The sequence below is a fragment of the Lepidochelys kempii genome, chromosome 1 (genome assembly GCF_965140285.1).
Source record: "Lepidochelys kempii isolate rLepKem1 chromosome 1, rLepKem1.hap1, whole genome shotgun sequence".
In the NCBI taxonomy this organism is placed as follows: Eukaryota; Metazoa; Chordata; order Testudines; family Cheloniidae; genus Lepidochelys; species Lepidochelys kempii.
Window position 1 is genome coordinate 13,971,545 of NC_136380.1, and position 27,682 is coordinate 13,999,226.

General features: G+C 36.8%; 2 protein-coding genes across 6 annotated transcripts in view; one reads left to right on the forward strand and one right to left on the reverse strand.

The window, feature by feature from the left end:
• The window catches only part of LOC144930406 (uncharacterized), a 69,745-nt gene extending 57,449 nt beyond the window's left edge, over positions 1 to 12,296 (reverse strand). Inside the window, exon 1 of one of the 2 annotated variants that reach the window (XR_013635536.1) lies at positions 12,213 to 12,296. Coding sequence is in view for 1 of the 2 variants with exons in the window: in XM_078852072.1 (XP_078708198.1) it covers positions 12,213 to 12,264 (52 nt within the window). In the remaining variant the exon portion in view is untranslated. The remainder of the gene's footprint in view (positions 1 to 12,212) is intronic. The other variant, XM_078852072.1, reaches the window with a different exon arrangement.
• FCHSD2 (FCH and double SH3 domains 2) overlaps positions 1 to 27,682 on the forward strand; it is a 225,104-nt gene that overhangs the window by 103,998 nt on the left and 93,424 nt on the right. For all 4 annotated transcript variants that reach the window (XM_073334756.2, XM_073334750.2, XM_073334766.2 and 1 more), the window contains 2 exons: positions 20,560 to 20,636; positions 21,836 to 21,980. In XM_073334756.2, the coding sequence (XP_073190857.1) occupies positions 20,560 to 20,636; positions 21,836 to 21,980 (222 nt within the window). The remainder of the gene's footprint in view (positions 1 to 20,559; positions 20,637 to 21,835; positions 21,981 to 27,682) is intronic.

The following is a 27,682-nucleotide window of genomic DNA, read 5'->3' on the forward strand; positions in this document are numbered from 1 at the left end:
GAAAGATGTGGATAAATTGGAGAGAGTCCAGAGAAGAGCAATAAAAATAAGAGGTTTAGAAAACCTGACTTATGAGGAAAGGTTAAAAAAAAAATTGGGCATGTTTAGTTTTGCGAAAAGAAGTCTAAAGGAGGATCTGATAAGTCTTCAAATCTAAGTGCTGTTATGAGGAGGACAGTGAGCAGTTGTTCTCCATGTCCATTGAAGGTAAGACAAGAAGTAATGGTCTTAACCTGCAGCAAGGGAGGGTTAGGTTCTTTTTTAAAAAGTGGTAAAGTAGTGATTTCTGAACTGAAAATTATACTTATTAATCATCAAGCATATATGGATTTTTAGCCTGTGCTTTTGAACACTTTTTCTGTCCCCTCCGGAATGATTGGAAATTGATTTTTACATGTGCTATTATGCTCTGACAGTAGACTGAAATTCCATTTTTTTAGATTAGATTTCTGAGTTAGAAATGTGGTTCAAATCAAAGTGGGTGGAACGGTTCATTCTGATCATATTCAGGCTTAGAATCTGGGGGATATAGAATCTGAAAGTTCAATATTGATTTGATTGATTGTTTCCTCCATTACTTATTGATGAAGTTTCCTAGGTTTTTCGATGTGCATTTGCTGATGTGGCCTCTAGATTTAGGAATTTATGTGAGTGTGGGAACCTTGGTCTTTGTTTTATTATTAGGAGCCTGACCTTCGGTACCTCATTTTAACATTAGGGCGGACTCTTGTGAATAATGGCCTGTGTTCAAAGTGCAGCCAACTGGAATTGCATCTTGGTGTATGAGGGTGGGGAAGCTAGAATCTTTGGATGCCATCATGGGGCAATTAGACAAGCTACTTAATTCATAGGTTGCTGTCTTCACAGTTGATGTAAGCATTCTGACTGAAAAGGTTTTCATGTAATCTTTCAGATCTTTCTATGAAGCCCACATTTAGTTTAGAAATTAACTTTCCATTGGTGAAGAGTAATTGAGCATACAGACCCAGATACAATAAAAAATAATAAATGGCAAGATTATGTTGCAAATAAATATAAATTTACTCATGTCTTTTAGGATTACATTACTTAATATTGTGAAGACATTATCCATGATTAAGAAAAAATGAATACATCATATTTTTGAAAAAAATATTACTTGGCAGGGACAGTTCTTAATTGCTTTCCTTTTAGTTGACTTCTGCACTCATTAGTTCTTATTTTATATTTATAGTAACTTTCCTTTGATACATCATGAAAAAAAATCTCAAAATTCTACTTTAAAATTTTTACCTAGACTGAAAAAAGCAGTGATGTTGTGGTTTATTTCTCATGTCCTTTGTGCCTAGATATTGAGAGTTTCAATAGTGTGAGCAATTGTGCTTATAAGCATGTGACATTTATGACGTGCTTTTGGCCATGAATCATAAATTGCTTTACAAATATTAAATCTCAGCTCCCCATGCAAGTTATGTAAATTTTACACCCATTTTTTCAGGTGGAGAAAGTGAGGCAGAGAGAGAGAGATTATGACTTACCCAAAGATGCACAGTGTGTGTCAGAATTGGAAATAGAATCCAGAACTCTTCATGCACAATACCAGTCCATAATTTTTAACTTCCTTCACAATAGAATAAATTAGAGGGATTTTTTACGTTGGCTTTTTAATCAGTTATTCTTTATATAATTATTACATACAAAAGTTACAGGTAACAAAATGTGGTGAATAACTTGTATGAAATATTATCATTGACAATGTCGAGAAAAATATTTGAAAATTAGTTAACTTTTGTATGTTTCCTTTGCCCTTTAATGAGTAGGTACTGTTATGTGAATTCAAATTTAGAAGATACTTCTATTATTATAACAATTGAAAATGAATGACCCCAACAGTGCAAATTTTATTATCTTAAATCTGTCTAATTTTCAGCTGACTCAGAATTCTGTATATAGACTGTTTTCTCCAGAACCAGAACATTATTTCCTCCATCGTCCTTTGCCTTAGTCTTCGCAGAGTTCAGTTTTTATTTTTTATAATTTTGATAGATATCCGTGTTTGTTTTTAAGCATTTTTTCAGTTTTTATCATTTTCAGTTTTCACAGTTGTGGGAAGTTACAGGGAGGAGGGTCTGCCAAAAAGGGAGTCCGACAGTAATTATTTATTGTATTGTTTCATATTCTCTGTGTATATATAAAGTCTGCTGCAGTTTCCACGGTATGCATCCGATGAAGTGAGCTGTAGCTCACGAAAGCTTATGCTCAAATAAATTGGTTAGTCTCTAAGGTGCCACAAGTACTCCTTTTCTTTTTTAGTAATTATTTAATGACAGTAGAAGTTCGGATTCAAAAAGTTAAAGCTTTACAGCAATTAAAACACTAATTGTCAACATCACAGATCACAAGATACAAAGTAAACATCCTTAAATCAAACTTCAAGTTCTCAAGAAGCATTTTCCTTACTTTTCCTATCTGTAAATTTCAGTTATTGAGGGAAACATTTTTTCATTGGTTTGTGTGTGTATGGTGAAAGCAACGTTTCCCAACATTTACTGATGAAAATGTAATCCTTCTAAGCCTACCTATCCCATACACCTTTGTATGGCTTCCTGGTTTTCAGAACTATTCATGGACTAACTTCACCTTTTCTTATTTTAATTCCATCTACTCTCTAATCATCATCTTCAACCTTATCCTCCCTCTCTCTCCTTCCTGGGACTTTCCATATTTGTGAATGAGTCTTTGAATTGTGCTGCTTGCAATTATATCCTGAAGTACCTACTTTTCCCTTGCCCGTTGTGAGATAGGGTATAAATGCTTCTTTTTAAATCTCACTTTAGACTTCCTTTTCTCTTTGATTGATTGAGTCCATGTTTAGTGGTATTGTATATGAGTAATGCTGTGGTATAATTTGGATTTTAATGTGCAGAATATTTCATTTGCGTTGCATTGTGTCTTTTGAAAGTATTAAAGTGCAAATACAAGACTACGGGTCACTTCCATTGACATATTTGGTATATGGATTGATGAAGTCACCATACAGTCTTAGTAGAATGGTTTAGTGAAAGGTAATGTTCTCTGAATTGATCATGGCATAGGAGTATCAGTGAAAATGTCTTAATTATGGGTAAAGAAGTGGCTAAGAAGTCCATTGTTTGTTAGCACTTTGATGGACCAGTTGGTTATACTGACCATACTTTTTGGGCAGATGTGTAAAACCTTATCACAGCCTTTGCCACACAGTGGATATACATATTTGTGATGGGAAGGGAGTTAGTTGTTTGTGGTTCCCTAAACTCATCTGCACCAGATTACTGTGAGGGGATAAACAGCAGTAGCTGGCGCTAATAGGTATATGCTGTACTCCTTAACGCTGCAGATTCACCATATCTTTAGCATTTATCTTTCCCATTTAGGAATATTACCTACTTCTGGAAGTTGGTAATGCATACAAAAATAGTGGAAGAAAAAGCTCAACATTAATGAACATTGTACCTTTGACAAAATAATGGAACATGCTATAGTCCGAGATGCTGCAGTTACATGTAATTATTGCCTAATCTTAAAAGTTTTAAGTAAAGTTTAAGCCAAATGCAGAATGGGTCAAAAGCTGATAATGGCTGATTTCTCTGTTTTGTAGGTAGAATTGAGCAGTCCTGTTTACCAGTAAAATGACGAACTTGGTGCGTGCCAGGCACCATCAAGTGAAGGAGTGACCAATTTCAAATTGTTAAACTTTGTTATTCCCTAAAATGGTCACCGCACTGGTGGAGTTTGGAAAAGAGCTCAGTTTAGCCTCCTGGTCAGTTAGTTCTGTTGACATGAGACGTAGGGTGGGAGAGATAGTAAGTGGAGGGAAATTTTCATAGTATAGTTTGGACCTTAGTGTTTAGCTGTACATGGTTCTGGATTTCACAGTTTAGTTTAAACCTTCCTGCCTGGAATGCTCTCCTTGTGGGAGTGGGTTGGGTTAGGGCGGGGGTAGCCAGAGCTGTACTATAGGCGTAGCGCCAAATGATGTTTTTGTGGGTGTAGAAACCATGTGCTGTAGAGGATAGCCAGGAATACTTTTTTTTTTTAAATGTAAAATCTCTTGATGTCCTTTCTCCCACCACCTTTTTTTAATGGTAATATAATTGCAGTGAAATGTGCTAATGCTCAAAACTAGCTTATCTCCCTGGGATTGTGGTAGAGGTGAGAAACACTTCTCCTTAAGGGGAAGGGGGAGTTCTTGCATCTAGCAATTTCCCCTTCATTCCCACTCTTAGTTGATTTCAGGAGCCATGTTGATCCCTCCTTAGCCAGAAAGACGGTAAGGACTGTGCTAGAGCAGAGAAAAGTGAAAGCATGTTTAGTTGGAATAACTTGGATGTTGGAGCAGGAGGGGGGAGGAGAAATAATTGTTGTTTTTATACTGCCATTACTTTTAAGACTGTTTATTTCACTGAAACATCTGAGAAGTGGTTATCTTCTATAGCGATACAAGAATAATAACTGTGAAATATGAATCTGTTTTCAAGTAGCTGGTTTTGGTTCTTTGCTAAAAATTCTTCTTTAATTTAAAATAAAGCATCATACATGCTACAAGTAGTGGCTTTCAAATTATTTTACTTTTTAACCATGACCTCAGATTTCCCTATTGAAATTTTGTGAGGTTTCTTGTCATTCCATTCAGTCATGAATAAACTGAATGTTTGGAAAATGAAAAAAATATATACATTGTATTTGGTTATTCATAAATTTTAAAAGACAAAGGTTAATGTTGGTTTCAGAGTAACAGCCGTGTTAGTCTGTATTTGCAAAAAGAAAAGGAGTACTTGTGGCACCTTAGAGACTAACCAATTTATTTGAGCATAAGCTTTCGTGAGCTACAGCTCACTTCATCGGATGCATAATGTTGGTTTAACAACAAGAAACTAATTCTGAAACTTGACAAGTGTTCTCTTGAAAGGATGTAAATATTTTGTTGAACTATTTCAGAACCAGCTAAATCGCTATTTTTTTCTTTTGACCCAATTTGAAAGTAGATTGGGAAATTTGTTTTTTCTGCTGTGTGAGAACAGTGTTAGTTTTTGAAAGCAGAAATAGTAAGAGAATCTTTTTGGAAGATTTAACCAAAAAACTGTTGAAACATTTCAAAGCCTGCTTTGGTTTAATTGCTCCGCTTTCTCTTTCAAAGCCAATCTAGTCTCAATGCAAAGAATTCTGAAAGATTTGGTTGGGTTTTATTTTTGAACAATGTGAGAAAAAGTTCACGCACAAGCTACACTACAAGGCTGTTAAGGTTGTGACACAACCAGAGAAGGGCAAGGAAATATACTGTGGGGAAATGTACCATATGTCTTCCAATACCTATCCAGTAAGGGCACCACTTTTAAACAGCTTCCTTTATGTACCCTATTGTGCTGGGGTGTTAGAGAACATATGGTACACATCCCTTGTAAATGTGCATTTCCTTGCTTTTCTCAGTTTGTCACAACCCTGAGTCTTTGAATGTAGTTTCGTATGTGAATATGCATAGACTTCCTATGATCAGATTTGTAAGTTTGTTGCAAAGGAGGCTAAATAATTTTGCATTGTGAAAATTTGAACACAAACTTTCTTCCTCTTTAAGCTGTTTTTACCAGTGTAATTACTGTGTGGTAATTTTATTTGAGATATGCTTATTGTAAGTTTATTTTTTTAACAATATAAGAAGAAATGTATTTATGTGACTAAAGACTGACTAAACTGAACCTAGATTCTCTTGGCAGCTCACATGAGTTTAGCTGACTTTGCAACTTTAGAAGAAAAATATTTTCAAACAGATTTTTTCTCAGTGAATGTTTTGGCACCTAAGAGTGGCTGTATCCTGGGGTGTAGAGCTCATTACCATTGGTACTTGATGCAAACACAAGCTCCAATACATCTGCAGGTTTCAGAGTAACAGCCCTGCCTGTTATTCGGGTAATCTCTGAGAGAAACAGAGTGGGTTTTCATTGTTAAGAGAAGACCCTAGGGTTTCTTTGACTACAGATGTTGTAAAAGGAGATTTGCAAGTTGTTCAACCCTTACTTAAACTTTTACATAGTTCAAATATTTAAGTTTATGGTATACACTGTTAACCTGTCCACTCATACTGTTTGTGATGGAAGGACTTACAAGACTGAGAAATCTGGTAACTATTTGGAGGGAAGTTAAAAGAATGTTTGGGGATTTTTGGTGGAGGTGTGAGATGTCTTCTCCAAAGGATTACTGCATGATATATTTCCAGGTTTCAGAGGAACAGCCGTGTTAGTCTGTATTCGCAAAAAGAAAAGGAGTACTTGTGGCACCTTAGAGACTAACCAATTTATTTGAGCATGAGCTTTCGTGAGCTACAGCTCACTTCATCAGATGTTTACCGTGGAAACTGCAGATATATGTAACCATGGGTTCTATGGGGGAGGAGTGTTGAAGGACTACCCTTCACTTAAAACAACTTATTTTTAAAAGTACAAAATAAATAGCTTCATTCCAAAGATACACCTTACTTTCAACCTCCTTCTTGCAACCTGAGCTAATATTAGAGTGGCTAATTTGAGGAGGTGCGATCCCCTGTAGTAAGGATCTGGCTACAGGAATTACGGAGAATCCAGACTCTAAAAGCACCTCCGCTGATTTTAAAAAACAGGAAATAAACTTCAGAGCCAAAGAACCCTTTGACCTGCCTAGTTGAATACTGGCATCAGTAATGTAAATATCCTTGACAGATTTTTAAATGATTTAGAAGGTGATTTGACTGTTACGTTCGCTAGTGATCTTTTCAGTACAAACCTTTTACAGTATCGTCAGTGGTGTTCGTATTATTTCTCCTAACCATGGCCTGTGCAGCTATTAAAAGGGATCTTAAGGAGGACGTATGGTTTTAATGGACTTAAAATGGGTTTGAACTTATTACAACACATCAGTTCTGTGGGTCTCTGGACTTGTGTACATAAGGAGAAAAATCATTACAAAACAAAATATTGATTGGAACATTTAGAACTTGAAACACCTGAACAACATCCTGCCAGGTCTTTTATGAGTGTTAACTGCACCAGTTGGTTTCTGCAACCCCTGGAGTATCATCTCCTGCCAAGTCTGGCTGAACTGGTAGAGTCTCCAATGATTCTCCTCAATCTGGACAGGAAATCACAAAAGGTACAGTTGCACTAATTTGACCGTTGATCCATTCCATGATACAGTTCCACCTGTTTTGAGAATGGTCAGTGGTTTTATTGTAAGACCAATCAAACAGACATTTAATTAATTGGAACTGAAATATTAGATCAGAATAGACTGTTTCATGAAATGAACAGAAATGTTGAGTCTTGGTTGTAGTAATTTGTGTGACAGTGATTTACCCCTTATGTTGGTTAGCAGATCATTGGGTTACAGGTTCTTCAAAATATGTTAAATTTTAGTACCAACTCAACTGGAATGTCAAACAAATTGCTGTCATAGTTAAAAAATGTTAATTTCAAACATCAAAATTGTTCATGGTAATTAGATGTATATTGCTGTGAAGTGTGTGGTAGAGATTGGGGTGTGAAACTGTGGGAAAGGTGGAATTGGTGCTATTTCAATTAAATTCCATTCTTGCTTGGAATATCTTTGTAAATTTTGCTCGCCCAGGATAAGTACATTTTTTTTCTGCATTCCCAGACAAAGGTACACTACAGATAGGTCTGTCTTAAGGATTTGCAGATCCGTGGGCAGAAGCTGGCCAATCAGAATCATGAAGAGTTTTGGTGCCCTCTGTTGGATTTCTCCTGTCATGTTAGTGCTTACACTAATCCCACTTTGTCAGAAAAACTTCCCAGAAGGTGTTTAAAGTACTGTAAATATAGGGAGCCTCTATGCTGCCTGACACAGCAGGACTCCTCTGTTCTGTCTGCTTGTTTTTTGGAATGAATGAAAGGGAGCACTCCAATCCCCCTTTATGAGGACAAAATGTACTAGCAAAGAGAAGGCAAAAAATAAGAGATGTTGCCGTTTAAGGGGCTCCAACCCTGTGGAGGAACAGGTAAACTGCTGCAGGCTATGACTCAGGTACAAAGGCATCAAAAAATGAGGCAAGTGGCTTCTCCCAGCTCTTCCGGCTTCTCCCAGCTCTTTTGCCAATGGAATTGGCCTGCAGATTCGTCTCACCCCTTCAGATGACAGAACAAGAAGCAATGGTCTCACGTTGCAATTGGGAAGTCTAGGTTGGCTATTAGGAAACACTATTTCACTGGGAGGGTGGTGAAGCACTGGAATGGGTTACCTAGGGAGCTGGTGAAATCTCCATCCTTAGAGGGTTTTAAGGCACGGCTTGACAAAGTCTTGGCTGGGATGATTTAGTTGGTGTTGGTCCTACTTTGAGCAGGGGATTGGACTAGATGACCTCCTGTGGTCTCTTCCAACCCTAATCTTCTATGATGCTATGCACACAGGCAGGAGAGTGGAAGGGGAGTCCTCAAGGGCAGGGAGGCCTCTGGATAAAGGAAGTGGGAGCGAGGACTCATATCCTTTCTGTAGCCCACCTCACCGGGGTAGTGCAGAGGCCAGGAAAATTCCCCACAAGGAGGGAGGGCACCTAGAAGTTCCACATGTGCGCACCCATGCGCTCAGTGTCTCCTTCCTAATGCTACTGGGCAATCCTGACCAATGTCTGGCCAAACAGAATCATCATTATCACATACACATAAAAGTGTGTAAATAGATATTGTACTTGGTCTAACAAATTTTCATGATTCGTGTAATGCTAGTTTTAGTATGTATATGTTCATGTCATAAAAATAGAAAATGAAACTACTGAACTAATAACTTTTAAACTTAATGGTTGAACCAGACTGTATTAGTAAAGTACAGTTATTTTATTTATTTAAATATGCAAAAAGTTGGCTTGGGAATAAACAGAGAATCTTTCAGCCTCTGGAAGCATTGTGTTAGTCTGAAGAAAATAAGCCTGTCCCGGCCGGGGGAGGTCATTGAACAAAACTTGGAAATGACTGTCATTTCAACTATTACATTTGATAGATTTGGTCTTATGCCTCCCACATGATAATTTAAATTTATTGTATAAAGTACTTAAGTGTTCTCATCAACATCTGTATTGTATTTAAACATTTTAGCTTGGTCTTAACAGGGTATCCTTTTCTGCAGCGAGCTACACAGCAGTTTGACCCAGAGGATGTTTTATTTGCACTATTTCTGTTTTCTGCTAAAGTTGTAGCTTACATAGACAAAACTCTGTATTATAACTCATATAGCATGCCACCTCTCTTAGGCTACTTTGTGATATGTTGGTTTAATATGGCACTGTGATGGAACTGTCATAGTGATAACGTTCGCTAGACTAGAGAACTCTGTATGCAGATGAATTCGTCTCATTTTATTACATGTTTTATGAGGTACTGATGAAAATATGTGCTTTATTTAATAGTAACTAGAGATGGAGAACAATTGGGTCAGCACATATAATTGGAGAAGCAATCACTTAAGAATGAGAAGAATTACTTTTTAATAATTTTGTGTGAAAGAATTTATGGTATAGGATCTAACTTCTTTCAACCGTGTTCAAAGTAAGATCTTTTGGAAGTTCGGTGCATAAAGATATAGTTGAGAAAAGAAAGGACCTTTTAGAATCAACTATTAAGAAAGACGAGAAAAAAGTTAAATACAAGTTTTGAATAGCCTCTTAATACTTCCATGTGGAGAACAGTAAAACTGATTGAAGACATGTCATTTTGCATTCAGAAACGGCAGCTGTACTTGGATTTTAAAAGTCAAAGTATCTGATCCAGCTATGCTGTAATCTTATAAACCACCTTAAACAATGTCTTGCTAGCCCTTTACATTACATTTTGGTTGGTTACATGTTTCATCTTGATTGAGAATCGCAGAATCATAGAAATGTAGGGCTGGAAGGGACCTCAAAAGATCATCCAATCCGTTCCCTCATCCTGACACAAGATTAAGTATACCTAGACCATCCCTGACAGGTGTTTTTGTCTGAATGTAATAATAAATGACAAAGTCAAAGGAAAGAAAATATATTGTTGAGCATGGATGTCTTAATTAGGTCTGTGTGAATAATTGGGATTTTTTTGGAATGCTGGATGTGAAGAATAAAAATTCTGTTTGGGTTTAACCAAAACTGATTTAAAAAAAAACAAACAATTCAACAAATCAAGATAGTATAAAAACTTTGTTTTGGGTCAACAAAAGTGTCATTTCAATTTTGGGTAATTAAAACTTCTTTAATGAAAGCAAAGGGCCAGATTCACAGAATTGGTTGTGGTGATTTTGGAGCAGGGACTTGAACCCATGTCTCCTCCTCCCAGGTGAGTGCCCTGACCACTGTAGGGTATTCTGAGGCGTGTCCCTCAATCGCTCCTGCAAGAGCTGTTCCACTTTATATAAAATACTTGAATAGTCATTGGGCCAGCGAGAGAGAATGAGAGCTGGTCTACACTGCAAAATCCTTGCCCCGGAGAGACACCGCTACGTAGCCCTAACCCCCATTCGACCTAGCTACTGCCTCTGCTTTCCTTTCTGTCTCTGCAGTGAGTGTCTACACTGAAGTGCTACTGTGGCTTTAAGTGTAGATGTAGCCTGAGATAGCCTGATGGTTAGAACACTCAAATGGGAGATAGGAAGACCTAGGTTCAAGTCTGTGCTCTAGAGTGGGGATTTGAACCTGGGGGTCTCGCATCACAGGTGAGTGCCCTAACCACTAAGCTAGTGGGTATAAGGATTCCTCTGTTTGTATTGTAAACAGTGCCTAATGGTGCGTAAGTCCTTCGTGAATGTAGTGCCCTCTCCGAACCCACTGCCCATTTTTTTTTGACTGAAACTATTGGCAAATTCGTATCAAATTTGCAAATAGTTTGTCAACCCAAGACTGCATTTTTTTTTTAAATAAAGTATTAGTCCAAAACATTTCAACCTGCTCGAGTCTTAATTTGATTCTAGTTCTAAAAATAGAGAAGTTCTGAAGTTGATTACTTAGCAGAAAACGTATTGCAACTGATAAAATAACCTCTAAATATTAAACTTAAATGTATTAACCAATTCGACAGCCTCTCCATGATGGCAGCATATGCAAAACTTGTTTGCCAGCCATTTTAGAATGGAAAGAAATTAAGGCCTAGACCACATAAAACATGAGGCTACATAAACGATTTGTAATTCTGTGGGAACTACTTAGTTAAAGGTTCACAAGATGTAAAATACCTGCCTGTTCAGTTGTGAAGAGGCCAAAAGGTGAATAATAGCAAGCCACCTCCAGAATTAACTAGCAGCTGATCTTTACAGAATGCAACAAGTTCAATATTTTTTTTTTGCAATATAAAATGAAGTGGAAAATATTTATTCTAACACAATTTATGAAGAACGAGAAAATTGCATTGCTTCCAGCCATTATTTCTACTGATATAAAATAGTTTAGACCATTCTACAGAACACTGTACCTCTTTTAGACTATTACATTCAGATTCAAGAATTACTATATTGCTAACTTTTGGAAGAACAGGCTTCCATAAATATTTTGTGGAGTACCTCACATTTGGAGACTTGACATAATTCCAATACCTATCATGACATTTAAGATTCTCTCACATTTGCTGTAATAATGCCTTTATAAAATAGTTGTGCTTTTTTTTTAGTGTTTGATATTTCCCATGCAAAATGCTCACTAAATAATGGAATAATCCTCATGTCCTGAGATTCCAGAGAAGTCCTTTTAAATCAATCTTTATTGTCTTGAGACTTTTGATTTATATTTAAATAAAAATAGTTAAGCAAACGCAACAAGTCAAATAAGTAAGCTTAGAGGGTCATAATTTAAGGATACCCGACCCCCCGTAATGCCCTTGAAGAATGGTAGGTTCAGTTTTCAAAAACTGACTTACATCATTGACAGTCACATTGTCCCTTTTAAAAATTTTACACAATAAGCCTAGTGCCAACATTCCTACACACTATCACTTTAAGTTAACTCCTAATTATGTTCAAACTCCCCTCCTTTTTTCAGTGATACATATGTTACAGTGGCTAAATTTTAAAGTGAACAAATATGTTCAAAGTCCCTCATAATTAAGAAGTATATTGATTCACAAAAATGTTCAAAGTACATTGTAATTTAAAAATATAACAATTTATACACACCCTCTTAACAGAAGCATAATTAGTTTAGTCAACCATATATTTCTTTAGTATTATGATGAGAAGTAGAAAATGAAGAAGCATACCCCCATGACACATCTCGAGCCAAATCCTTCCACACGGCAGCTTACTTAGCATTTACTAAGCCTATCTCCCATTCTTTTCTGATGATAAGCAAGAACAACTTGATCCTACCCTTTGACCTAGGCTGTTAAAACTTAACTGTACTGCACCATTTGGCAAGCCACCCTTCATGTGTGGCTATGGACCTTGATGTCATTATGGTGTATGTAAACTAATTAGACTATGGTTAGTGTTAGATAATGCCTGCCTAGCAAGAAAGAAAGTAGTTTCCACATTAGGTCAGTACATGCAGGCAAACATCAGTTTGTTTGCACTTGTGTGTGTTCTTGGGATTTAATGACTTATTTAATTGTTTGTGGAAAGTGCAATACGCTGTATAAAGGATTCTAGAAACGTAAGGTATTTAGTACCATAGGCCATTTTGATGGTTACCTGACCCATCACTGTCTCTGAGAGCCAAAAGTCCACATCTGTCATTCAGTTTGCATCTTGTATTTTTCGGGTATATTCCCTGCATCATTCTCATTAATGTTATCTAACCTATTTTTAAACTCACTGATCCCTCTTGAAGTTCTTAACAGTTAATACTATCAGTTCTTTCTTTGTCAGCCAACATTGTTAATTAACCAATTCATTTAGTTTGCGCCACACTATACTGAATGTTTTGTTGCTGTCCACTGTACTAAATCTGTTGTATTTGCTGAATTAGAAATTGCTTCCAAGAAGACTGTTTGACTTGTTTTGGCTGATTTTTCATAGACAATGTGGTATTGGACTCTCATACACCATTCTTTAAATGTTAATATATCTACTCTTTCACAAGTAAATGTCGTGAATATTTTGCTTAGGTTAGACATCAGACTGACTAGACAGTAGTTTCCTCGTTTTTCCTTCTAGTGCATTTCTATATTCATTGCAGATTTTCAGTTTTTGTCTGTAGCTTTTAAAAGTCTGGTGTATTTTAAGACAAATTTGATAATAGAGCATGTTTAGTTTTTTCTGGTATTATTGTCATCTCTGTAGTATGGGCTCTTTAATTAGTAATGTTAATAATTTCTCTTCTTCCTGCACAAATTTTTCTAAGTTCCTTATATATCATCTTGAAAACTGATAAAAGATGGCTATTTAAAATATAGGTAAAAAATGTTCATATGCTTCCCTGCCTTTAATTTTTTCCCTCTTAATTCATATATAGAATCCTTTCTGGCAACTGCTCTGACTAGATTTTTTTTCTTTGTAGTGTCTATTACATCTGCAAGCTTTGACAGCTAGTTGTAGTCCCCTTATGTTTTTGGTTTTTATATGTTTTTTTCCCTCTTATTTATTTCACTAACCTTGGAATTGGCCACATGTGTTTTTCAGTCTTAAATAGTTAATAGTAGAATTTAGTTTTGGAGCCTTCCTTTACTGGCACTCTGTTTCTGTGATTATGGAAACTGAGTTAGTTTTACTCTGCTTTATATTTACATTTATTGACAGATGCATTTTCCAACATCTAACTGACCCAATTTTTGTAAAGAATCTTTTTAGTCAACTATCTAAGCAATGACCAGGCCTGATAACAAGGATTTAATTTAGTAAAAATATTAGTGACTTCACTGCAGAATAGATTGCCTGTTTCTAGTGATGCTTCTACCTGAAAGCTCTTAATTGTAGTCTTTGAGAAGAACAGCTTTCTTTCAAACTTTTCTAGTGTTTACTAAAGTGAGTTGCACTGGGAGTAGCCTTGTTTCTGCCATAGGAGAGCTCAAGATTAAAAATAGTATGTGCCCTAAGGTACAGTGTTTGATAAATAGAATGGTGCCACATGATTCCAAAGTAGTTTAAGGTCACATATTTTGCAAGTAAGTCCTTTGACTGACATTGCTCTTAAGGACTAACTAAACTGACTAGCATGCATACGTCTTAGAGACAGGATTATTTTCTTTACAGTTACTGGTTCAGGACCAGTGCTTGGGAAAGATTACTGAATCACTGGGTGCTAGAGATTATTGAACTAAAATAGCATTCCATGCTGTTTCCTGACCCTTTTCCCATCTCTTTCCAATTATCCTTTTCATGATACTCCTGACTTTCTTTTGATGTGGATGGACAATGTCAGCTCAATCCATAATTCTTTTACAAAAAATTATAAACTAGCAGTTCAAATAAATGTGACATAATATACCTTTTTGAACATTTCATTAAAAAAGGTAATTGCCGGAAGCAAATGTACTATTTTCAGCTAAAGTAGTACAGTAAATTCACATTCCTATTCAAAAGAACACATTCAGTAAATAGCGCAAGATCCTCCTTGTTCTGTTCTCAATGACACTTGCTGTTTTGCCTCTCAAAAGATCACCAAAACAAAGAATACCACTGTTCAGCTCAAGCTGGGAAACCTACTGATTGTTTAACCTTTGGCCCAGTTAGACTTAGTATGCTGCTTAGGAGTGTGCTCAGCGCTTGCTCACAGATCACACTGCGCTCTTCTCTTAATTCAAGAAGTTGAGATTCTAATGTTTAAATGCAGGAAAAACCATTAAGAGACGTCATAACTGAAGTCTATAGAATTGTCTGACTTGTAAATGATGTATCAAAAGGTTAATTATTTATCATTTTTATATAGTTTCATAGAGATGGATGGCTCTTCACTGAACAAATAGAGATTCTCTACAAGAGTTTACAATCTAAGGACCTAAAGCCTGTTGAACTCAATGACCCCATTGACTCAATTAACTTTGATCAGAGCCTAACTTAAATCATTAGGTCATGTTCATAATTCTACTGACCAAAGCCAATAGTGTCTGAAATATTATTTCATATTTATGTAATCAAAGTATCGAGAAGCCCTATTAGGATTGCCACAACACTGTGCAGGTATTATACAAACACACAACATGAAAACCATAATTCTTGTTACAATCTTAGAAATATCAAAGCAGGTTTTACAAAGATACAATTTTATAAAAGTCTAAATTTACAAGACTGAACTTCCCAATCCTCATATAAAGAACAATAAAGCTATTCAGAAAAAAGTGACTGCTGCCTTTCATGAAGAAGGCTTCACAGACCGAAGAGGTTTAGCTAACAAAATCCAAGTTTACTGAATCCATAAATTAATCTGCTGTCCCACAGTGATTATGACTGGAATACAGTCCATTTCTACCAGGGTAGTATTATCATAGTATTTGAATCAGATCTTCAGTAGATTTTAGATGGCTTTAACTATAAAATTTGAGTCAGTTCCATTTATTCATAAAAGCCTTAACAAAACGCATTGGTTTCATGAGCAAGGATTACAATTTCTAATATGGGGGAGTAAAAACATTGTAATAGTGTCAATATATAGTGGAGCACAACAAAAACCAGGAGTAACCTCTGCTTGCAACATGTTGAAGATTCAAATGTGCAGTGCCTGGTGACTTTCAACTTTCAACTTCCAGGAAAGCAAACTCTTTTTTTTTTTTTTTTTAATGACAAACATAAAATTGTCTAAGCCTAGATTTCGAAGCTAGGATATCCCATTTACGTTTTCAATACTGGCTCCCTCTAGCAAGACACTTATCCTCTTTGTGTCTTGGTTTCACCCTCTGTAAAATGGAGATAGTATCATTTTTCAATTCTTCACATCATAAATATGCCAATCTTCCCTTTGGGAGAAATTTTAAGACTTTATGAAGTACAGAGCTTGAAAAAATTGCCATCTATTAGCCAGAGGGCAGTATGAACAATGTGGATTAACCGTGTGAAGTTACCCAGGGTAATGCCTGTACTAGTCGGCATATTACGGGTTAAGAGCTCAGTGCAAAATTCCTTCTACTTAAAGAAAACAACATTAGAATATCTACAAAATAGAAAGGCAAACTGATGTTTAATCTATATCGGAATAAGTTTCCAGTGCAGTCACCACTATTTGACTTTCCACGTCCCCTTATATTATCTAAGGAATTATATAGAACTATCTAAAGAATATCTAAATGCTCCACAGAGAGGCTAAGACTGGCCACATAAGGAGACAGAAAAATAATTGGAAACCATTTGCCATAAAAACAAAAGGCTGGACATTAACCAGACTTTGCCATATTAAAGAAATAAACCAATTAGAATAAACTGGGTAACATAGGAGGAAAAGAAGACGTTTCAGACATTTATTTTGGTATTCTCACCCCCAAAAAAAAGAATATTGGGAAGAAATCAGATGATCTTAAACACAAATGTAAACAATTACTTTCAAGGGGATCCCAAGATCTTTATTATTCAAGAGCTGAAAGATGCTAAAGACTTAAATTACTGGCTGAGTACTTATTTTGTTAATAAACATAATTTTACATCACTGGCAAATAAGTTGAACAACAAGGATTGGGCACAATAAAAAACATGATGTACAAATCTCTGCCGTCAGCCTTACAAGAACAGTTCACATACAAGTGATGGCTCTCGAGGCATAGAACCACTGCTTTTCAGCAGAGTCACTGGAAGAGAGCAAGTTGTCCATTAGCACCTGAGACATAACCATTGATCAATGGCAGAAAGCACTTTAGAATCCACGTAAGGTAACTGTTGTGTTTCTGAAAGTACATAATAGGACAACGGCTGCCTTTTTTTTTTTTCTTTTTCAGTATTAGGGGAGTCACTTGAATAGGAGGGCATCTTTTTTCTGTTCCAAAGCATTTCTTCTACAATTCTACTTGTGATTGTAACATACCAACTCTGTTACCACTCCAAATCTATACTCTGTTTGAAAAATCCATTCCCCAAATAGATATGCTGCCAAAATGAGAAAAAAATTCCAGGAATGTTGTATTCTTCACTTTACCTCTTTGTAATCAATCTGAGGGCCATTTCTGGGCACACCTGTCTTTGCAAAATATTGCAAAACCTATTCCTCCTGATGCATCTGAATGAACCTTTAAATCTGCCTCTATCATCCATTTCTCACTTCAAAAAGACATTCCATTAAACTGATCAAGAAACTGTTCCTCTCCCCCCAAATCTGCCTTTATATCTTCGTTAACCCTTATAAAATGGCTGGACTTTGCTGTTCCCACAGTTGCACCTGACGGACTGGTGCAAAATGCCCTCCATTGAACATCCACTCATAATACAAAGTTAAGATGCCCAGCAACAGTTTGTAGCTCCTGCAGTGTAACCTCCTTTGTTGCTCTAGTCTTGATAATCAATCCCAGAAGTTCCCCAGCTTATTCTGGAGGAGTCTAGATATACCAACCCCATCTCTAACTCAATCCTGCTATAGGTCAGCTTGGTATAGGGCCCCTGTGTTTTTTCATCGGTACCCCTGCCTGCAAACAAAAAGTCATCCAAATAGTGTATCGCCTGGTGTAAACCAGACTCCTGCACCACTGCCCATTTCTGTAGTGTACTGAATTTTTCAAATAATGAGCTGGAGATGGATAATCACAGTGGAAGTGACTTATCGAAATAAAACTGGCTCTCAAAACAGAAACCCAATAGGCTAAAATTGGAAGGATGCATTGGCAGTAATAGAAAAACTGACTTGATATCCTATTTTGCCAACAGCCAGCCTTATCGAGGTAAAGCGGGCCCCTTTGTGGCTGCATAGAATATAAATACTTGCCCCATTTCTAGTCAGCAGGAAGGGCAAATGCAATGACCTTGTCTTGACCTGGTCCAAACCACTTCCTGTCCATCCCTATAAATATTCCTCTTCCCCACCTGCTGTCAGGGAACCCTTTTCTTCCAGCTAGCCCCACAAAGACCCACTTGCGTAAAGATTGCAGCGGTCATATTGTTTAAGCGTGGCTCTACTGAAAAATGACTCAAAAACAGGGCTGTCAATTAATTGCAGTTAACTCAAGCAATTAACTAAAAACAAATGAATTTGATTATAAAAATTAATTGGAATGAATTGCAGTTTTAATTGCACTGTTAATAATAAAATCCTAATTTAAAATAATTATAAATATTTTTGGATGTTCTATGTTTTCCAAATGTATTTATGTCAGTTACAACACAGAATACAAAATGTACAGTGCCCACTTTGTATTATTTTTATTACAAATATTTGCACTGTAAAAAGGTAAATAAAAGAAATGGTATTGTTTAATTCAACTCATACAAGTACTGTAGTGCAATCTCTTTATCATGAAAGTGTAACTTACAAATGTAGAATTACATTTTTTTATATTATTGCACTAAAAACAAAACAGTGTAAAACTTAAGAGCCTACAAGTACATTCAATGCTAAATCTTGTTCAGTCAATCGCTAAGACAAACTAGTTTGTTTACATTTATGGGGGCTAATGCTTCCCACTACTTATTTAGAATGTCACCTGAAAGTGAGAAGAGGTGTTTGCATAGTACTGTTGTAGCCAGCGGTGCAAGGTATTTATATACCAGATACTCTAAACATCCGTATGCCCCTTCATGCTTCGACTTGTAGTTTTTCTTTTTTTACAGAGAAAATATTTGTAATCAAAAATAATAATATGAAGTGAGCATTTTACAGTTTGTATTCCACATTGTAATTGAAATAAATATATTTGAAAATGTAGAAAAACATCCAAAAATAATTATAATTAATTTAAACTGGTATCTTGTTGTTTAACAGTGCAATTAAAACTGTGATTAATTGCAATTAATTTTTTGAATCTCGTGATTAATCTTGATTGATATTTTTAATTGTTTGACAACCATGCTCAAAACTGTGGAAGCTTTACATTCATATTGCCTCACTGATTTCCATGTCATGTGTGCTCAGTTCAGAAATAAATCACCAGCCCAACAACCTCATGCTGCTCTCTGACCTTCACGTTTGTTTCTATCTCATGCATCACCAGCAACAGAATATCTGCAAGCCAAATTATGCTCTGTTTTACCTATGCATCCAAAATAATTATTTGTTGCATTTAACGTATGCACGAATTGCCTTAAGTAGCTGATAAATTTTCAGCTAACTGTGCTCTTATCTTTAACATTCATTCAGTAATTTGGCCTTTATCATGCTGGATGTCAGCTGCCACAGGAAGTTTTGACACAAGTTTCATTAAACCCATTGTCTGTACATCCTAACAGAGTTGGCATGTATCCTGTTTGCCACTTTATTCTTCCTCTGGCACTCATCTCATGAAATCAATCAAGTAAAAAGTCAATACATTCTGTTGAGCAGGTTCAGAAGCTGAGGGATGGAAATCTTGGAAAGAAAACCTTCTCTCTAGCTGCTTTCCCCCAATCTGTTGACCACTTCTGCATTTAAAGGGATACTGAGTAACAGCCGTGTTAGTCTGTATTTGCAAAAAGAAAAGGAGTACTTGTGGCACCTTAGAGACTAACCAGTTTATTTGAGCATAAGCTTTCGTGAGCTACAGCTCACTTCATTGGATGCTGTAGCTCACAAAAGCTTATGCTCAAATAAATTGGTTAGTCTCTAAGGTGCCACAAGTACTCCTTTTCTTTTTAAAGGGATACTGTGAATCAAATTTGGTCCAAAAATTAGATTGGATTTTAAAAAAATGCAATAAGACCTATATAAATGATTCCGTATGTTTTAAATTATAAGGGAAGTGATTATTTTTTACACCAGAGGTTCCCCTTCGGTGTTTGCAAACCAAACGTAACTGCACTGAGAACTTGAACATGAAACTGATGTCATTGATGTGCAATGTCCAAGATGAGCGTTCCAGAAAGTAAACAGCATAAATAAATAAAAGTAAACTGTATGTTTCAAACTCCAGTTTATAGGCATCTAAATTGATACTGAAAATTAGGGCCTGATCCTGTCAGGAATTGAGCTCCCTCAACTTCCGTTACCTTCAATGAGAGTTGAGGGCATTCAGTGTCTTGCAGGTCTGAACTCAGTTAAAGAAATTTGTTTCCAGCATCCGATTTTAAGCTGATGGTTGTTAGTTACATATTTGTTGTAGTGTATTTTTTATTATATTTTCTATAAGAAATTTGTTATTGTATTAGGATAACTTATACCTGTATAATTACAGTAGATATTTTTTATTAATCCATAACATCTGAATTTATATCTATTTCATGCTACTTATTTTGGTCGCACACATTCTCCATGTTGAATATTCTAATGAATTCTTGTTTGTCTACAGAGTGATTAGGATCGTATATATAAAACAAAGCTAATAACATTACCATAAAACCAAATAAAGTGAATCAACATACCTCAATACAAAGCAAAAATATAAGAAGATATATGGGGAAAGAGGAATCGTTTTGCATTACATTAGTTTATTAAAATGATAGATTACTGGGTTGTTTGTTAAAATGTCAGATGTTTTTTATTTGTGTATGAGATTACTGTAGTGAAACTCCTTTTTATAGTACATTTTCTTACCCGTTTTTAACAGTCTTTTTATTTATTTTTTATAGGGCATTCAGAAGTTGGCTAGCCAATACTTAAAGAAGGATTGGCCTGGAATAAAAACAGATGAGCGAAGTGACTATAGGTAATTTAACAATTGGGTCTTTTTAAATAGCTGTACTTACATTGCTAATTTGTGTAATTATTGTACATAACAATGAAGAACCCTTTCTTCTGTAACTGAAATTAATGTTCTTAGAGTGCTTGCTCATGTCGATTCCATTGTAGGTGTGCACGTGCCCACGTGCGCGGTCGTCAGAGAATTTTGCCTTAGCGGTATCAATAGGGCCAGCTGTGGTGCCCTCTTGAGTGCTGTGCTCATGCATTGCTATATCAGGCACTCCTGGCCCTACGTGCTCTCAGTTCTTTCTTTCCGCCTGTGATGGTTAGTCAGAGTGCCTTTCCTTGCATAGCAAGGGCTAGCGGTGGCTAGCGGTTTCGTCTCTTCTGACTTCAAGCCTAGGGCTTTGTAAATAGTTGTTTATGGTAGTTAGTGTTAAGTAGTTTTTAAGAGTCAGAAGTTAGAGTCCCAGTGGGGACTTCATCCCAGGTGGGGCATGCCCTGGGTCCGGGGTTTAAGCCCTGTGCGAACTGTAACAGGCCTATGCCTGTAAGTGACCCCCCACAGCGGCTGCCCCAAGTGCTTGTGGGAATCACATGTGAAGAACAAGTGTCATATTTGTAAACATTTTTGACCCAGGACTTAGAAGGAGCAGGATATTCGTTTGCAGGCTCTCCTCATGGAGGCTGCCCTTCATCTGACTTCCGAGCCGTCCTACCAAGACTTGCCTAGTACCTCGCTCTCAGTGCACAGCACAACCCCGTCACTGGGCTCCGTCCAGCATCGCTCCCCATCACCAATGCCCAGAAGAAAAAGGAAGAAGCATGGCTGCCCGGCACTGGGCAAGAAAGGCCATGGGGGCCTGGTTCGGGCTACCCTGCCACTCTGGAGCCATGTGGATGTGCCTCCCCAGTTGGGGCCCTTAGCCCCTTAAAGGATCCGCCACTGACTCCCAGGAGCAGTAGGGGACATACACTTCTGGTGGCACTGATGCCTTCTCAAGCTCCCCCTGGCGCTGAGAGAATACAGGCCTCAACCCGCATGTGCTGCAGGAAGCAGCAAAGGTTCCCTGCGAGGGCAAGCCAGCCGCTAAGAGTGTCCAACTCTGTAAAGCAGTCCATACATTAACAGTGTTTTATAAATGATTAGTAGCAGTAAAAGTAAAATATTCCTGTCTCCCTTTTTCCCTTTCTCACCATCTTTTAATGTGTGTTTGTTTGTAGGAGCATGTATCCAGTTTGGAAATCATTTCTAGAAGGCACAATGCAGGTGGCCCAATCCCGGCTCACTATCTGTGAAAACTACAAAAACCTAATTTCTGAACCTGCCAGGACAGTCAAGTGCTTTAAGGAACAACAGTTAAAAAAGGTATTTTCTCTCTTTTTTTTTTTTTTTCTTTGTTGGGAGTTGTTGCTTTAACACGTGTGTTGTTCAGGACTAGTAGGGATTGTAGAGCAGTAGAAATATTTCTAAAGAATCTGTATTCCTGTTTCTGCCTGTTCAGCTGCATTCCTTTGTAGAAGTTAAACCATGAGTGTGTATTGAACCACTTGTTCATAATAATGAACTAAATATTCCAGACTGAAGTTTTTTTAATGGACTTGAGGGTCAATTAAAGAGGGTCAAAAACTCCTTTGCAAATCTAATTTCATGCTTTGGCAATCAGACTGAATTGATCCAGTGGTGACACAAAAATAGAAAAAGTAGCCTTGCTTTGGAAGTGGCGTTGACTTTTCCCAGATGCGTTTTCAGTAGAATAGGCTCTGACTTTAAGCTGCAGTGCATTTTAAACCCGGGGGAGTGGCGCATGCTGCCCCTAAAGATGTTGTGGAAGTGGAGAAGACTCGGTCACATCCTGTAAAAGTTGGTACAAGAGGCAGTCTCATGCATTAATCTGTACCGAAAAATTCTTACAGTTAAGAGAGAAAGTAAGTTGACTTTCATTTTAAAATGTTTTATTACCTACTACACCGATATAATGAGATTCCAGGAATGTCACTGTGTCACTCTGAAGCCTAAAATGTCTGTAAAGTAAGAGTGATGTGATGGAAACAGCTACAAGCATGGTTGCAAGCTCTTTTTTGTTTAGAATATCACCAGGTTCAATCATCGCTGGGTTTCACAGTCTGTTACCATCCAGTTTTTATGTTATCAACCATTTTTGTCTTTTTTACACACAGGACGTTACAAATTACACCCAGGCAATGCACAGGCTTTCAGCTAGTTATTTTAAAGTGATCTACACCTTAACATGTGCAGTGAGAACAGTTCAGTATTCAGTATATTTTTAATCAAACCTTATGTGGAATCAGCTTTTATAGAATGTCTTTTTAAATACAGGGCTTCTTGGTTATGTAAGCTGCATAGTTTTCATGTTCTAATGAGCTGTGTATTATGAAGAGAAGTTAATTATGGATCTCAGTGACGTTTGGGATGAGCGTAGTTGTAATTTGAGGACTGCTAAAATGAAGTTTTAAAGAGGGAGCACAGAGTATAAATATCAGCATAGGAATGAGGAATTTGTGTCTAGAAGTTACCAAAAATGTTACCTGCGGATGCACTCTATATAAGATAGGCCAAAGGCTGGGGGGGGGAGCAGGAGGTCAAGTGGAGGGTGTGCTGTTTGAACACATACAGCAACTGTCCAAAAAACTGCTTGTGGTTCAAAATGTTTAGTCTGCCATTTAACAAGAATGTTGCTCATTTAGTGGGGACTACAGGTAAATTCTTTATTTACATTGTACCCAGAGTTTGATCATATGGTGTTTGTCATGTTTAATTTGGAGTACTTCAGAGCCTGTACCTTTCTCTCTCCATTAAAGACGTGAGAGTTGTAGTGTTCTTAGCTGAAATGAGTTGACATCCCATGTTGTAACTTTTCAGATGTGCAGGGTATAAACTTATGTATGTCTCATCATAAGCTCAGTTGCCAATTCTTTGAGAGATTATTGTAGTGGTCATAGAATCATAGAATCATAGAATATCAGGGTTGGAAGGGACCCCAGAAGGTCATCTAGTCCAACCCCCTGCTCAAAGCAGGACCAATTCCCAGTTAAATCATCCCAGCCAGGGCTTTGTCAAGCCTGACCTTAAAAACCTCTAAGGAAGGAGATTCTACCACCTCCCTAGGTAACGCATTCCAGTGTTTCACCACCCTCTTAGTGAAAAAGTTTTTCCTAATATCCAATCTAAACCTCCCCCACTGCAACTTGAGACCATTACTCCTCGTTCTGTCATCTGCTACCATTGAGAACAGTCTAGAGCCATCCTCTTTGGAACCCCCTTTCAGGTAGTTGAAAGCAGCTATCAAATCCCCCCTCATTCTTCTCTTCTGCAGGCTAAACAATCCCAGCTCCCTCAGCCTCTCATAGTGGTCCACCCACTATGTAAGACACTGATTTTTCTGGAGCTCAAACTCTCTCATTGCATGTGTGTATTTTTCTGTGGAGTTTTCCAACAAATATTATGGTAATTTCTCATGTTTTAATTAGTTTGGTAAATGGCTCCTGCTACTGCTTCCTTAAATACTGGAAGTTCAGGGAGTTTATGAATCAATGGCAGAGGTAGGAAAGGAGGTCTTTCTTTTATTTTAAAAGTTTGTAGTAGTATTTTTAAGAGTTCCCTTTCTCTATCACTTCTTCCTCACCATTCGTCCTTAAGCCATGATAACTGTTCTTCTCGCTCCCTCTGGAATTTATTCACCACTTCTGAATTAGTGGGACAAGTCCTTGGAGGAACGATGCAGACCTTCCAGTCTGAGCTAGCCTGGGATCATTGTACTTTTTGTATCGCTCAGAATAATCATCTACTATGGAGCATAATTAAATATTTTCGTAACAAAATTAATGTTTTAAACAGTGCAAGTGAGAGTAAAGTACAGCATAATTTGCTGGGAGCCAATTGTTTTCTTGGATTTCCAAACAGAGTTAAACACACAGTTGTTCTTATGATATTTCTGACTTCTGTCCTGGTTAAAAAACCTAGTGAATTTCAGACCTGGAGCAGGTAAAGCACTTCTGATACCATACTGGAAGGCATCAAAGTAAACTTCAACTTGAAACAGTGACACTTGAGATGCTGTCTTGTCTACCACATATTTTCCCCCAAGCTTCTACCTCCTTGATAATGGGGCCCTCAACAAGAAACTTCACCTCAGCTTTTTCTGGGTCCTGATCATGCTAAATTAGGGCAACTGCAGGCAACTTCAAATAAAAGTTTGTAAAGTTTAATAGTTAGAAGGTTAGATGCAGGAGTCTCAAAGACATATAGGCAGAGGTAAAAATCATTGATACAGAGAAAATGAAACAAAAACGCACATCTCTTCCCAAATGTAAACACAGTTTTTGCATGTTTGAATTAGTCTGTAACTAGAGGAAATCATATTGTATCTAGTGAGGATACAGTTAGTTACATTGGCTTCATTAAACCTCCAGAAGAGGCAGTTTGAGATGCTGATTAAGTACCTTTGCCTTTTTGTTTTTCAGTTCCTCTGAGATTACATAATATTACAGTGTCAGATTTTAACTTAGATAAAGTCATTTTTCATTACTCTTCAAAGATTTTCTCTAGGATTTCTGGGCAGTAAAGTTCAAATACATATTAAAATCAAACAATTTTTTAAAAGTATACAACTCCCTGCCTCCCCGCCCCCCAAAAAAACCACACCCAAACCAAACAAATGCTTTTGGAGTTCTTTCTCCTGTGGAGTTTTTACTCTTCAGCAATAAAGGCCCCTTACACATTCTACTTCATTTTATTTTTATATGTATCTATATAGGTATAAACATGGTCAAGTCTTACATATTTGCATTTTGATTTAAATATTTTAAAGAAAAACTGCCTATGTAAGGGTCTAGTCACCTTAACCCTAATCGTTATTGCAATAAAATCCCAGTAGTCTAAAATAATCATTCAGACGTTGTGCCAGCCAGCCACCTACAAAAGTTCCTCCTCCTCCCTTTCATCATACCGGGGTGTCCGCCCTCAGCGCTCTCCATAAATTCTATCAATCTTATATTAAGTCCTGTACTTCATTGGTCTGCTCATTTGAGGTGATAATTTTAATCTGAACAGACTAGATTTTCATTTCCGCTAGCCAGAAGGAAATCTCAGGTTATTAGTGGGAGAACAGGTTTCTGTTAAGAAGGGATAAATTAAAAATCCCTTGCTAGGCACTTGAATTCTCCGCAGATTTTGAAGAGAGAATTGTACATATCCTGGGATTTTTGTTGCTGTTGGATATTTTCTCTTGAACTGATAGAACTTTTTCCTTACACCCATATTCAGTGCAGATTTCAACCAGAAAGGAAGTTGAGTTTAAAAACTGCCAGTACTGAGAGGAGGGTGGTATAATTTGACGAAACTTTATACTAGGATACGTGACATTTTAACATTTAATAACTGCAGATCTTGAAAGCTGTAACAAGTAACTGTTACAGGTGACAGGCAATAGATTTTGTTTTTTTAAATGGTTGACTGTTCTGCCTTTAACAATATGTAACTAAAGTAAGATGATTATAAAGGCTGATTATAAAGGAAAGAACATGGGTTTAGAAAACAGTCTGTTGGTAATTAGTATAGTGACAAAGGAAATGTAGAAAGCATTTGAATGCAATAATGAGTCTTAGAAAAATACATTTTTAAGATTGTCCTACTGTGGCATCAAAACTTTAATTCAGATATTAATGTTCTAACAGGTTTTTCTGCATTCAAAGGACAAGTCAGAATGTTTGCATATAAATGAGAAGATGCATAATGCTTTACTATAATAGGGTTGTTCATATAGGGTCTGATCCAAAGTCTGTTGAAACCAGTGAAAAGACTCTGAGATATCAGTGGACTTGAACCCACATACTGTAATATTTGTGTGCAAATCTTGCGTACTCGAAGTTGAACAGGTAGTTTAAACAAAAATAAAAACATGGATTTATTATGTTATGAAGCAGGATATAATTCTGGGCATTGATGTCTTCTAAGTTATTTCTGGGGCAGTATGTGTTTTCTCCCATTGAACAATTTCATTGCTATTCGTGCTGTTTTCCACACACTGTTTTCTGTCAGATTAAAATGTACATTATCAATGCTGATTATATTCTTATATTTTATCCATGCAAACAGATGAACTTTTTATTTCACCTCTCCATGAAAAGCTATGAATTTTAAGCTTGAGGTATAAAGAAAATTGCCTTTGTGCTTGACTCTAATTTCTGATTTAACCCTACATATTGGAAAGCTCTTAACATGCAGCTTGGAACAGAAAAAAAACAACCACATTTAAAATAGTATTTAACAATTCAGAATTAATCCATTGTATTTCTTTCTTGGATTCAAAGAGAGTATATTTTTTTCTCTGCTTTCAGTTTTGGGGGAAAAGGAAAGAGATTCTCAAAGTTTGCAGGTATTCTACTAGTATGATTTTTTTTGCTAACTTTTTGAAAGCAAGTTATTTCACTGTGTTCTGTCAAGTAGACTGATACTTGCACCCATCACGTATTCTGTAATGGCTTTTGTTGTAAAAATATTTTCTATACTGCAGTGCATGGTTTTAAATGAATGTCGGTTGAGTTGGGAACAAGAATGTATAGTAGGAGTATGAAATGCCTTTGTGACCTTTTAAAAATTAAGATGGAATAGAATAGTTGCATTAATTTACAGTTCTTAGTGCTACCTTTGGTGCTTATCCTCAATGTTAGAAATGATAGAGGATCGCTTAAGCTACAGAAGTACAAGTGTAGTGATGCTTATTTGCTTGAAGTCATTAGTCTCGAAGTAATTTTCCATATCCCTTCTGGCTGAAGTACCTTTGGCATTTCCATACTGCATCTAGGTTACTGCAACTACTTTCCCCATTAAGAGCTTTCAAATCTTGTAAGTATAATATTTTAAACAGAGAGACAAGGTGGGTGAGGTATGTAATGTCTTTTATTGGACTAACTTCTGTTGGTGAGAGAGACAAGCTTTCGCCCTTATACAGAGCTCTTCTTTAGGTTTTCAGAGATAAGCTTTTGAGCTCTGTGTGAGCTTGAAAACTTGTCACTCTCACCAACAGACGTTGGTCGAATAAAAGATAT